Source organism: Rhincodon typus, chromosome 43, assembly GCF_021869965.1.
Source record: "Rhincodon typus isolate 14 chromosome 43, sRhiTyp1.1, whole genome shotgun sequence".
Classification (NCBI taxonomy): domain Eukaryota; kingdom Metazoa; phylum Chordata; class Chondrichthyes; order Orectolobiformes; family Rhincodontidae; genus Rhincodon; species Rhincodon typus.
In genome coordinates, this window is record NC_063374.1 from 11460252 (window position 1) to 11472086 (window position 11835).

General features: G+C 47.6%; 1 protein-coding gene across 1 annotated transcript in view; it reads right to left on the reverse strand.

Annotated features, from left to right (window-relative positions):
- Positions 1 to 6221: 6221 nt before the first annotated feature.
- The window catches only part of LOC109925596 (ubiquitin thioesterase OTUB1), an 8952-nt gene continuing 3338 nt past the window's right edge, over positions 6222 to 11835 (reverse strand). The window contains exons 3-7 of the mRNA XM_048619705.1: positions 11203 to 11301; positions 10194 to 10312; positions 9239 to 9323; positions 8473 to 8667; positions 6222 to 7619 (exon numbers count right to left, since the gene is read on the reverse strand). Coding sequence (XP_048475662.1) covers positions 7422 to 7619; positions 8473 to 8667; positions 9239 to 9323; positions 10194 to 10312; positions 11203 to 11301 — 696 coding nt within the window. The 3' untranslated portion in view covers positions 6222 to 7421. The remainder of the gene's footprint in view (positions 7620 to 8472; positions 8668 to 9238; positions 9324 to 10193; positions 10313 to 11202; positions 11302 to 11835) is intronic.

The following is an 11835-nucleotide window of genomic DNA, read 5'->3' on the forward strand; positions in this document are numbered from 1 at the left end:
ACAATTTAGCACGGCCAATCCACTTAACTTGCACATCTTTGGACTGTGGGAGGAAACCGGAGCACCCACAGGAAACGCACACAGACACAGGAAGAACGAGCAAACTCCACACAGACAGTCGCCTGAGGGTGGAATTGAACCCAGGGTCCTCCTGCTGAGGCAGCAGTGCCAACCACTGACCCATGAAGGGTAGGTCCTCTTTGACAAACTTCAATCTTTTTGAAGAGGCAACAAAAGTAAGTTTTGAAGAAGTGGAAAGAGTTAAGTCAATGGATGTTGTTTATATGGACTTCCAGAGGGCTTTTGATGTCATAGAATCCTACAATGCAGAAAGTAGGCCATTCAGCCCATTGAGTCTGCACCAATCCTCCAAAGAACATCCCATCCAGAACCGGACCCCACACTATCCCTGTAACCCTGCATTACAATGACTAATCCCCCTAACCTTGGCATCCGTGGGCACTACGGAGCAATTTAGCATGGCCAATCCACCCTAACCTGCACGTCTTTGAAATGTGGGAAGAAATCAGAGCACCCAGAAGAAACCCACACAGCCACGGGGAGAATGTACAATCTCCACACAGACAGTTTCCCAAGGCTAGAGTCGAACCTGGGTACCTGGCGCTGTGAGGCAGCGGTGCTAACCACTGAGCCACCGTGCCACCCTTAAGTCCAACATAAGAGACTATTAGCTAAGATGGAAGCCCATTGAATGGAGGGCAAATTACTGACATGGATGGGAAATTGGTAATGTGGCAGGAAACAGATAGTTGGAATAATGGGTAAGTTAGCAGGGTGTGACTAGTGGTGTCCCGCAGAGATCTGTGTTGGGGCCTCCGTTAATCACAATACTTATTAACTTGGACAGTGGCATAAAAAGTCAAATATCCACATTTGCTGATGGAGCAGCATTGCAGTGTCAATGACAGCATAACATTACAACAGGAGACTGACAGATTAGGTGAATGGACGAAGCTGTGGCAGATGGATTTTAATGCAAGTGTTAGGTTTCAGATCATAAAAGGATAGATCAGGGTTTTTTAAGAAGGCACAAAGTTAAACACAGTGGCTGTCCAATGAGATTGGTGGGTTCAGGTGTATAGCTCTTTAAAATGCCACAAAGAGGGTGCAGGAAATAATGAAAGGTGGTGAATGGAAAGCTGGCCTTCATATCTAAAGGGCTGGAATATAGCGGTGCAGACATTATGCTGCAGTTATACAAAACCCTAATTAGACACCACTTAGAATACTATGTGCAGATTTGAGCACCACACCCTAGGAAGGGATGGAGGCAGGGAATTCAACACAGATTTATAAGAATGGTACCTGGACTTCAGGGGTTAGGTTATTAAGACAGATTAAACAAATTAGGCCTTTATTCTCCAGAATTTAGAAGGTTAAGGGGTGATCTAATTGAAGTGTTCAGGATATTAACAAGGAAAGGCAGGATAGATAAACTACTTCCACTGGTGAGGATTCTAGAACTAGGGTCACAGTTTAAGAGTCAGGGACAGGCCATTCAGGAGTGATATTAGAAAGCTATTCCACACAGAGTGGTGGAAGTTTGGAACTCTCTTCCACAAATGGCAGTCAATGCTAATTTGGTTGTTAAATTTAAACCGGAGGTAGACAAACAAATTTTTATTAAGGAAGGGTATCAAGGGATATGGATCCAAGTCAGGCATAGTGAGTTAGGCCACAGATCAGCCATGATCTTACTGGATGGTGGAGCAGGCTCAAGGGGCTGAATGGTTTATTTCTGTTCTTTTGTTCCCTGCAGCACTTCACTCCCGGTCTCCGTCTGTCCCTCACACACAGTTTCTGGCCTCTCTTTTTGTTGCAGCGAGGAAGAATTCCCTGGTGGATCATTTCTTTTCAGTGTCCTGTTGCCTTGCGTTAATTTCAATGCACACTAGTGGAATATTGGTGAGATGGTGGTTGAGCCGCAGGATGACATGTTTACATAGGCAGTTTACATGATAAAGATGGAGTCAGGAACCTTTAATGGTAAAGTAGAAAAGGATATTTTAAATCAATCGTGTGTCTTAAGATCACAGGATTATAGCAAGGAATAAAAGATGAATACAGCCCAGATCCAAATAAAATCAGCAAATACCTGTTCCACGTTACCTCATGTATGGCAGAACCACCCAGTCACGCTGGGAGCAGTGGTTGACTTGTTGAGCCCAGTGTCACATCCCATAGTGGTACTAGTCCACTAGTCTGCAACAATCAACCAGCCAACCTGTTTAAGCAAATGCTATAAGCTATGTAACTGCTGCCAGTTTATCTTTCAGAACCCACAATCAATGGTATGTAAAATCATACAGACATACAGCATGGAAACATACCCTTTGGTCTGACTCGTCCATGCCGATCAGATATCCTAGATATCCTAATTGTACCAGCCTCCAACACTTCCTCTGGCAGCTCATTCCATACATGCACCACCCTCTGTGTGAAAAAGTTGCCCCTCAGGTCCCTTTTAAATCTTTCTCCTTTCACCTTAAACCTATGCCCTCTAGTTTTGGACTCCCCCCACCCTGGAGAAAAGACCCTATCCATGCCCCTCATGATTTTATAAACCTCCGAGGTCACCCTTCAGCTCCGATGCTCCAGGTAAAATAGCCCCAGCCTATTCAGCCTCTCCCTATAGCTCCAACCCTCCAGCCCTGGCATCATCCTCATAAATCTTTTCTGAACTTTTTCAAGTTTCACAACATCCTTCCTATAGCAGGGAGACCAGAATTGCACACAGTATTCCAAAAGTGGCCTAACCAATGTCCTGTACAGCCACAACATGACCTCCCAACTCCTATCCTCAATGCACTGACCAATAGAGGCAAGCATACCAAACACCTTCTTCGCTATCCTATTTACCTGCGACTCCACTTTCAAGAAACTATGAACCTGTACTCCAAGGTCTCTTTGTTCAGTAACATTCCCCAGGACCTTATCATTAAGTGTGTAAGTCCTGCCCTGATTTGCCTTTCCAAAATGCAGTACCTCACATTTATCTAAATTAAACTCCATCTGCCACTCCTCGGCCCATTGGCCCATCCCGATCAAGATCCTGTTGTACTCCGAGGTAACTGTCTTCACTGTCCACTACACCTCCAATTTTGGTGTCATCTGCAAACTTACTAACCATACCTGCCTATGTTCACATCCAAATCATTTATACAAATGATGAAAAGCAATGGACCCAGCACCTATCCTTGCGGCACAACGCTGGTCACAGGCTTCCAGTCTAAAAAGCAACCCGCCACTACCACACTCTGTCTTCTACCTTCGAGCCAGTTCTGTATCCAAATAGCTAGTTCTCCCTGTATTCCACGTGATCTAACCTTATTAACCACTCTACCACGAGGAACCTTGTCGAATGCCTTACTGAAGTCCATATAGATAATGTCCACTGCTCTGCCCTCATCAATCCTCTTTGTTACTTCTTCAAAACAACTCAAACAAGTTCGTGAGACATGATTGCCTTTCCAAATACATATAAATGCTATCCCTCAGGATTCCCTCCATCAACTTACCCACCACTGATGTCAGGCTCACCAGTCTATAGTTCCCTGGCTTTTCCTTACCACCATTCTTACATAGTGGCACCAGTTAGCCAATATCCAAGTCTTCCAGCACCTCACCTGTGGCTATCAATGGTACAAATATCTCAGCAAGGGGCCCAGCAATCTCTTCCCTCACTTCCACAGAGTTCTACGGTACACCTGATCAGGTCCTGGGGATTTATCCACCTTTACGTGTTTTAACACGTCCAGCACCACCTCTGTAATATGGACATTTTTCAAGATGTTGCTATTTATTTCCCCACAATCTATCTTTTATATCCTTCTCCACAGTAAACACTGATGCATAATACTCGTTTAGTATCTCTCCCATCTCCTGCAGTTCCACACATAGGCTGCCCTGCTGATCTTTAAGGGGCCCTATTCTCTCCCTAGTTATCCTTTTGTCGTTAATGTATTTATAAAATCCCTTTGGATTCTCCTTAATCCTATTTGCCAAAGCTATCTCATGTCGCCTTTTTGCCCTCCTGATTTCCCTCTTAAGTATACTCCTACTGCCCTTTTACTCTTCGAAGGACTCACTCGATCTCTGCTATCTATACCTGACATGTGCTTCCTTTTTAGTAACTCGACTATCAGGAAACACTGTATTCACTTTAACCACCACCTCTATTAACAGTCTGCACTGAACTTTAACAAGTTCAAATGAATGACCCAGAAATTGAGAGGGTCAGCTTAACGCAACAAACCAGTTGGGTTTTGTTTCCACACTTCCACGAATCAGATCTGCCATTTGAGAGATTCATTTCCAGGCAAGTTTCAAACTGGCTGTGGCTTAATTAACATCTGCTCCAACTCATAACATCATTCCCAAGGTACCAGCCCCCTCCTATGGCTCTCAGAGAAAACGCACATAAACACTGACACCCCTCCATCAATCTGTAGCCCATCCCCACCACAATAAACTCAACACAGCACCAACATTTAGCTCACAAACAAAATGACACTTCTGTCGCAACCAAACACATTCACCTCTCAAACACAAAATGTACAAGCTATTCCCCAGATGAATACAGCTCCAAAAACACAAAAAGCTCGATACCATCCAGGACAAAGCAGTCCCCGCTTGATTGGCACAACATCCACAAACATCCCACTCCCTCCACCACCAATGCCTCAGTAGCAGCAGTGTGTACCTTCTACAAGGTCCACTGCAGAAATTCACTTTGGCATGTTAAACAGCACCTTCCAAATCTTTGATCACTACTGTCTAGAATGACAAGAGCAACAGATTATGTGAGAACACCACTCCCTGCAAATTCCCCTCCAAGCCACTCACCATCCTGACTTGGAAATATTTTGCCATTCCTTCAGCGTTGCTGGGTCAAAATCCTGGAACTCCCTCCCTAAGGGTCATTGTGGGTCAACCTACAGCACATGGACTGCAGCGGTTCAAGAAGGCAGCTCACCCCCACCTTCTCAAGGGGCAACTTGGAGTGAGTAATATATGCTGACCCAGTCTGCAAAACCCACATCCCATGAAGAATTTAAAAATGGTCCCAGCATTTCTGTCCATTGTTTTCATGCTGGCTACAATAGCAACTCCTGCCCCATTTAATGTTCCCACCTTTTTTCCCCATTTCCCAATCAAATAAAAACACATCACCATCTCATACACCTTAAAGAATCATACCTCACCTCACAAACCCCCATTCATATTCCACCCTCACCGCCATCACAAATCCCCCCCCACCCCACCTCACAAACCCCCATTCAAATTCCACCCTCACCGCCATCACAAACTCTGTCCCCACTCCACACACAAATCCCCCCCCACCTCACTCACAAACTCCTCCCTCACACACCACATCCCAAAACCCCCCTCACAAGCCCACCCCCCACTCCACACAAAGAATCATCAGCCTCCTTATCTACAGGAGGATACTCACCATACTGTACGTGCACAGCCAGCTCTAAGAAAGATCAAACACAGCCCAGGTCAGTTGCATATTCAATCTGCCCTGGATGGGATGAGTTGATCAGAGCTCATGTTCGCCTGCTGAAGAACAGCCTCCGCTTGGAAAGTGCCATGGGGTAACCCCGCTGTCTGCCTGCGGAGTTGGCTTGCCGTCTGGAATAGCTACCATCTCTCCTCAGAACAAGGCCCTCGGTTCATGTTGGTGGCTACTCCTCAGTTTGAATCTCGAGTGTGCGGAGTTGCTGGGTTGATCCCCAGAGTCCCACAGGCAGAGGCTGGGCTCAGCAGCTGAACTGGCTTCTGCACGATGCCTGGTTCATGCTGGTGGGACGTAGTGAAGGGAAGTGGGAGGGTGACAAAGGGTAGGGAAGCCTGGTCTGTAGACCTGGGTCTCTCCAGTACTGCCACGAGACAGCAGTGACCCTGAAGAGAACCTAATGCTCAAATAAACTGGACGTAACAAACAGTCATTGTTATCACGTTATAGTCTCACTTTTCTCATTCACAGAGATGACCGTAATCAAGGCAATCATCATAAGGGTCTGTATTACAGGCAGTTCATTAGCTCAAGGTGAAAGGTCTGCAACAAGGGGAGCAGCAGCGCGCGCGCGCACACACACACACACACACCACTCACCAATTTCTGCAACATTCTCAAACTCAATACAACCAAGCCCCCTACATCTGTCCAAACAAAACACTCGCTAAATGTCAGATTAAGAACCAAGACGTTTATTGAAGGGAAGCAGTCACTGGTAGCCCCAATGCTAAAGCATATTTGCAGTGATATTACCAAGTGTCTGTCTGGTACAGACTGCTCCAAGTATGTGAAAATTCAGCACCTCTTCCAGGAGCACAGCTCTTCACATCTTCACCTGAACTTCCAGCAGTGAGCAGCAGCATTGGGAACATGAAAGCTTTTCCCACAGCTTGAGACCTTGTACAGATCCGATCCCTGTCTCATGTAGAATAAACCGACTTTCAACTCTCCAAGCCCCACATGTGAGGATGAGAAGGGGGCAGGGAGATAGACAGTGAGAGAGAGGGAGGGAGGGGTAGGGACAGAGAAAGTGGTGGGGTAGAGCAAGGGTCAAAAGGGATGGGGGAGGGGCGAGAAGGATAGAGCAAGGAGGGGAGGGCGAAGGAGGCTGCGAGAGAGAGAGAGAGAGAGAGAGAGAGAAAGAAGAAAAGAGCAGGAGAGATGCACAGTGACACATGGTGGAAATTACTAACACAATCCCCCTGCAAATGTCAGTCTGTGGTCAGTGCAGTGCAGAGTTTGCTTACTCAGCTGGTTGTGGTTACAGCTCAGACTATCAGACAGGTCAGCCCAGGGGCAGTGTGTTCTGCACAGTGCTCTGTCCAGGAGGCAGCATCTACTCTTTGGGTCACCATGATAAAGGACAGGCCAGTAGCAGTGAGAGTATGGGAGGGAGGGTGCTGCAGCTAGTCTCTCAGGGGAAATGGCAGAGGCACAGAACCACAGCCTCACCCTGCATGAACTGTGAGACAGCACTGGACAACTGGAAGATAGGCAAGACCAACATGGAGGCTCAACAGGATGGGAGCAGGGTGGGGAGGTGGAACCGGGGGAGCGAAGTGAGGGAATGAGGGAATGAGGGAATGAGGGAATGAGGGAATGAGGGAATGAGGGAATGAGGGAATGAGGGAATGAGGGAATGAGGGAATGAGGGAATGAGGTGGGGTGGGGTGGGGGAACCAGTAGAAGTCACACAGTTGATTTGTTTCAGAGGTGAATGAACAAAAGTGGGGGAGTGTTAAAGAGGGTTCAGTGACTGGCTCCCTTTAATAACATGACAGTTCATGTAACAAAGGGGAACTGAATGACCATCATCATTTACAACCCACACAAACTCTGTACAATATCTTCTTGTGTACGTTTCGATCTGTACAAGCTATTTATAGAGAATGTCATAATGTCCTGGCCTGTACAACAGGAAGACTCTGGGCTCCGAGCCCTCGGGGAAGATATGCTGGTTGGTTGAGTTTCCTTCGCCTCTGTCCATATATTCCACCCGGATTGAGGTGTTCAGAGCTTGCGCTAATGCGATGATGTGAATGTGGTCACTCTCCTTGGCCATTGGTTCCACTTCCTGGGAGGGGAACACGGAATGGGAAATAAATTTGGTAATCAATTCACCTGCCCCCAGTTTTCACAGCCTTCTCTCCCAGGAATGGGAAAACCAAGTGATCAACACTCCACTGCCTCCTCTCCTGATCTCGTGGACCTAGTGGGATCACCTCCCGTCACTTCCACTGTGCTTTCGGAGGGACCAACTCTCAGGAAAGAAAAGGAAGGGAGGTGCAAAACAGAATTACAAGAATAATACCAAATAGAGAGTGACTGAACAGACTTTGACAAAGATCAATTCAGGCTGAAAGATGACTTGGTAATACAGGATTTGAAAATGAAGAAAGGTTTCAATACAGTCGACACAGAGAAGTTGCTTCCTCTTGTGGGGGAAACTCCAAATTTGGCCACCAATATCAAACAGTCCCAAATAAATCCTACAGGGTGCTCAGGAGAAACAACCTTCCCAGCAGAGAGTGGGGAGAATGTGCTGCCAGGGGGAGTGGTCGAGGAGAATCAAATTGATCTGTTTGAGGAGGAAGCTGGATAAACACACAGGGCAGGGATAGTGTGACGAAGGGAGATAATGAGGAGACTGGGCAGTGAGAGGAAGCTTGTGTTGAGCAGAAATGCCAGCACAGAGTGGATGGGCTGAACTGCCCAGCATTCAACTGTCAGCCCCAGAACGGAGGAGAGTGCTGAACAGGATCAGTGCTCCCACCTCAGTTACTGGGAATGATCAGTTAGTGGCAGTGTCCATTGGATCTGTATAAATCCGATATCTGGGCACACATGGGTTGTGGGCAGAGAGAGGGAGAGGACAGACAGCATCTCAAAGAGAAGTAGGACGCATTTGATGCATGAGAGACCCTCACCTGCTGACAGAATTCCTTCACTGTGCGGCCTCCCTCAATGAAATGTTCAAAGAAAGCAGATTCTCGCTGAAGATAGCCTGAGGTGAGGAGTCTCAGGTAAACCACCAGGTAGTCAGACGTGCTCTGGTCATTAAACGCTGTCATCAGGTTAGACAATGAACCCTGCTTCTCTACTAGGTCAATCACATCCATAAACTACAAATCAAACAGGGAAACGGACTGTCAAAACAGACTGCCATCCTTATCCAAGCCAATATTACATTCTGACAGAACCCCCTCATGGTACTCAATACTGCTGCTTCTGAAAGGTAGCATGAAGCTTACAGATGGCAGAACATCTCCTGCACATACCTTTAAATTTACTAACCAGAGACTGTATCAGTTAAACCATTACATCCTTCCCCTATAAAACAGCACCTCTTCACCTTCTCATCGCAACAGGAGGCCATTCAGCCTCCCTCCCCAAGCCTATAACACAGAAACAGACCACTCAGCCCCTCTCCTTGAGCCCATAATGCAGGATCAGGAGGCAGCCACTCATTCTATTGAGTCTGTTACAAAGGAACAGGAAGAGGCCACTCAGCCCATTGAACCTGCTACAAAGGAAAGAGAGGGGGCCATTTAGTGAGATTACAGCCACATTGTGTTGATGGTAGGCTGTTAATTTACAGATTCCCCCCACACCACAAACACACACAAAGGTCACATAGCATGTGTATGCTGACACACAGCAACAACAGCATGAGGCAAGCATAGCCACACTGACCGTGTTGTGGAAATCCTCGATTGTGAATTCAGTGAAGCCCTGGGTCACCAGGTCCTCTTTGCTCTTTGAGGCGATAGCTTTAAATCTGCAAAGATAAAAGTGGCAGAAATCATTGGGAAAGAATTTGCTAGTTTTTAACTGAACGAGGCAGACTCCAACATTCTCTGATAAGAGTTTCTGGCCACTGCATAACAGATAAAGACAGGCCAAGTGGGCGGGGCGGGGCGGGGCGGGGCGGGGCGGGGCGGGGCGGGGCGGGTGGGTAAAAGGGGAGGCATGTGGAAAGGTCTCTATTTCAAAGGGAATGAAGTATTAAAAATAGGGAGGTTTTGCAAAAACGAGACTTTGCTAAAATGCTAGAATAAAGTAGACAGTTTTGGTATCCTTATCTAAGGAAAGGTAGACTCCCCTTGGAGGCAGCCAGAGAAGATTCACACAACTGATCCTAGGTATGGAAGGATAGTCTTATGAGGTGGCGAGTAGGTTGGACCTCTACTCATTGGAGTTTAGAAGAATGACAGACGACCTTATTTAAACATATAAAATGTATTAGCAGATTTGATAGGGTAGATGCAGGAAGGTTGTTTCCCCTTGTGGGAGAGTCTAGGACCACAGGCCATAATGTCAGATTAAGGGGCTGCATATTTAAATCAGAGATAAGGAGGAACTTCTTCTCTCAGAAGGTAGAGTGTCTGTCGAATTTTTTTTACTGCAGAGGGCTAAAGAGGCTGGGTCATGAAGTATATTCAAGGATGAAAGAGATTTTTAATTAGTATGGGGAATTGAGGGTTATGGGGAATTCGCAGGCAAGTGGCATTAAGGATGATCAGAGCAGCTATGATGGGCTGAATGGCCTACATCTGGTCCTACGTTTTATGGATCTCGGGTGTTTTGGGCACGGAGCTGTTTGGGGGCTGGGTATTGTCAGGAACGAGTTACTCTGGGAGAATCATACTTTTGTAACTGTTTGCTGTCCTCGAGGAGAGCCTCCAGATGTGCAAAACCAAACGCTCGATAGAAACAGTTGCCATCTGGTCTGGTCTTCCGTATACAGCAATAACGTTTGTGCAGGTCCTGGGAGAGGAAAGAAACACAGGGATATAAGAGGGGCCCAGGCTGCTGCTTATGGGGTCCCCCCGCCCTCATGGGGACAGGCTGCTGCGTACAGGGTCCACCCGCCCTCACAGGGACAGGCTGCTGAGTACATGGTCCCCCCGGTCCTCACGGGGACAGGCTGCTCTGTATCAGGGTCCCCTCCCCACTGCACTGGGATGCTGTGTAAACTGCAGCAATGTCTGCGTGGAGACAGGATGCTCTCGGACAATGTAAGGGAAACTTCCTGCCCACTGCACAGACACAGCAGAGAAAGCAGTTCACACTCTGGTGTCTGGGTCTACCAACCCACTGATAGATACCAGTGTGATACCCTTCAGGGTCAAATATCCCACTAGGTGGCTCAGTCTCAAAAAGATGCCACCCAAATTGTTTTGTAAAGTCTGGGAGGAGGCAGACTATAAACATTTTGACCAAGAACGGCATCAAACTGGAGGAGTAAAAGTGAGAATTGCTGGAGATGTGCAGAGCTACATCACAACTCACTGGTATCTAGAAACAGGAGCAGGGCAACACAAGCCCAGGTTGTGAAACACACCCACCCGCTGCCATAGGGGTCAGCGCAGAGGGAGCGCCGCGCTGCTGGAGGGTCGGCGCCGAGGGAGTGCCAACCTATGAAAGTTTCTGCCTGCCCACCAGTTTGTGCAGCCAGTGTTCAATGAAGAGTAACAGCCAGTCCAGGATAGCAGGGACTTACTAATGAAAACAACTCCCAAGATTAACCGGAGTGGGGATCAGGGGCTGGGGTTTATAAAAGCCAGGCCATGTCTCTCCACCACTTTCCAGCAACAACGTTCTCAGTATACCTCTCCCCAGCCACAATAACCTCTTGATGCAGAAAATACACTTACCTTGACTTTTAACTGATAGACCTGGTCATCCTCAGCGTACTCTTTGTAAAGCACAGACAGCTCTAACTTCTCTGACACCAGTGGGTTTGTTGTGGCTATCTGTCAGAACAATAAAGGGTCACAAGTTGAGTTGGCAATTCTAAGCCACACGCTGACAGGCTTAGAAACCTCGTCTGGGTCAAAACTCAATTCCCCAGCCATTTTCCTGCACTCCTTTAGATTCCTGACCCAGATGAAGGATGGAGCTTAAAGGTGTTGTTAGGAGCCACTACCTAAGAGCTGCGTGAGAGAAGAGGAGATGGGATGGCAGGGAAGTTAGGGAAGACATGCGAGGGTGGGGCAGGACAAGGAGGAAAAGTGTGAATAAGATCGGGAAAGCAAACCCAATGGGTCACTGCCATGGCGGGAAGAAGTGATAGCAGGGAACTGACTCAGCTCCCCAGTCAGCGACTTGTGTCTTATCACAGGTATGACCAGTCCACCGGTGGTTCCCCTTGGGAGGGGCATCACTGCCAGACCCAGGACTGGGGGTAGGGAGTCACTGCCGGACCGGGACCAGGATGGGTAGGGGATCACTGCCGGACCGGGACCGGGACGGGTAGGGGATCACTGCCGGACCAGGACCGGGACGGG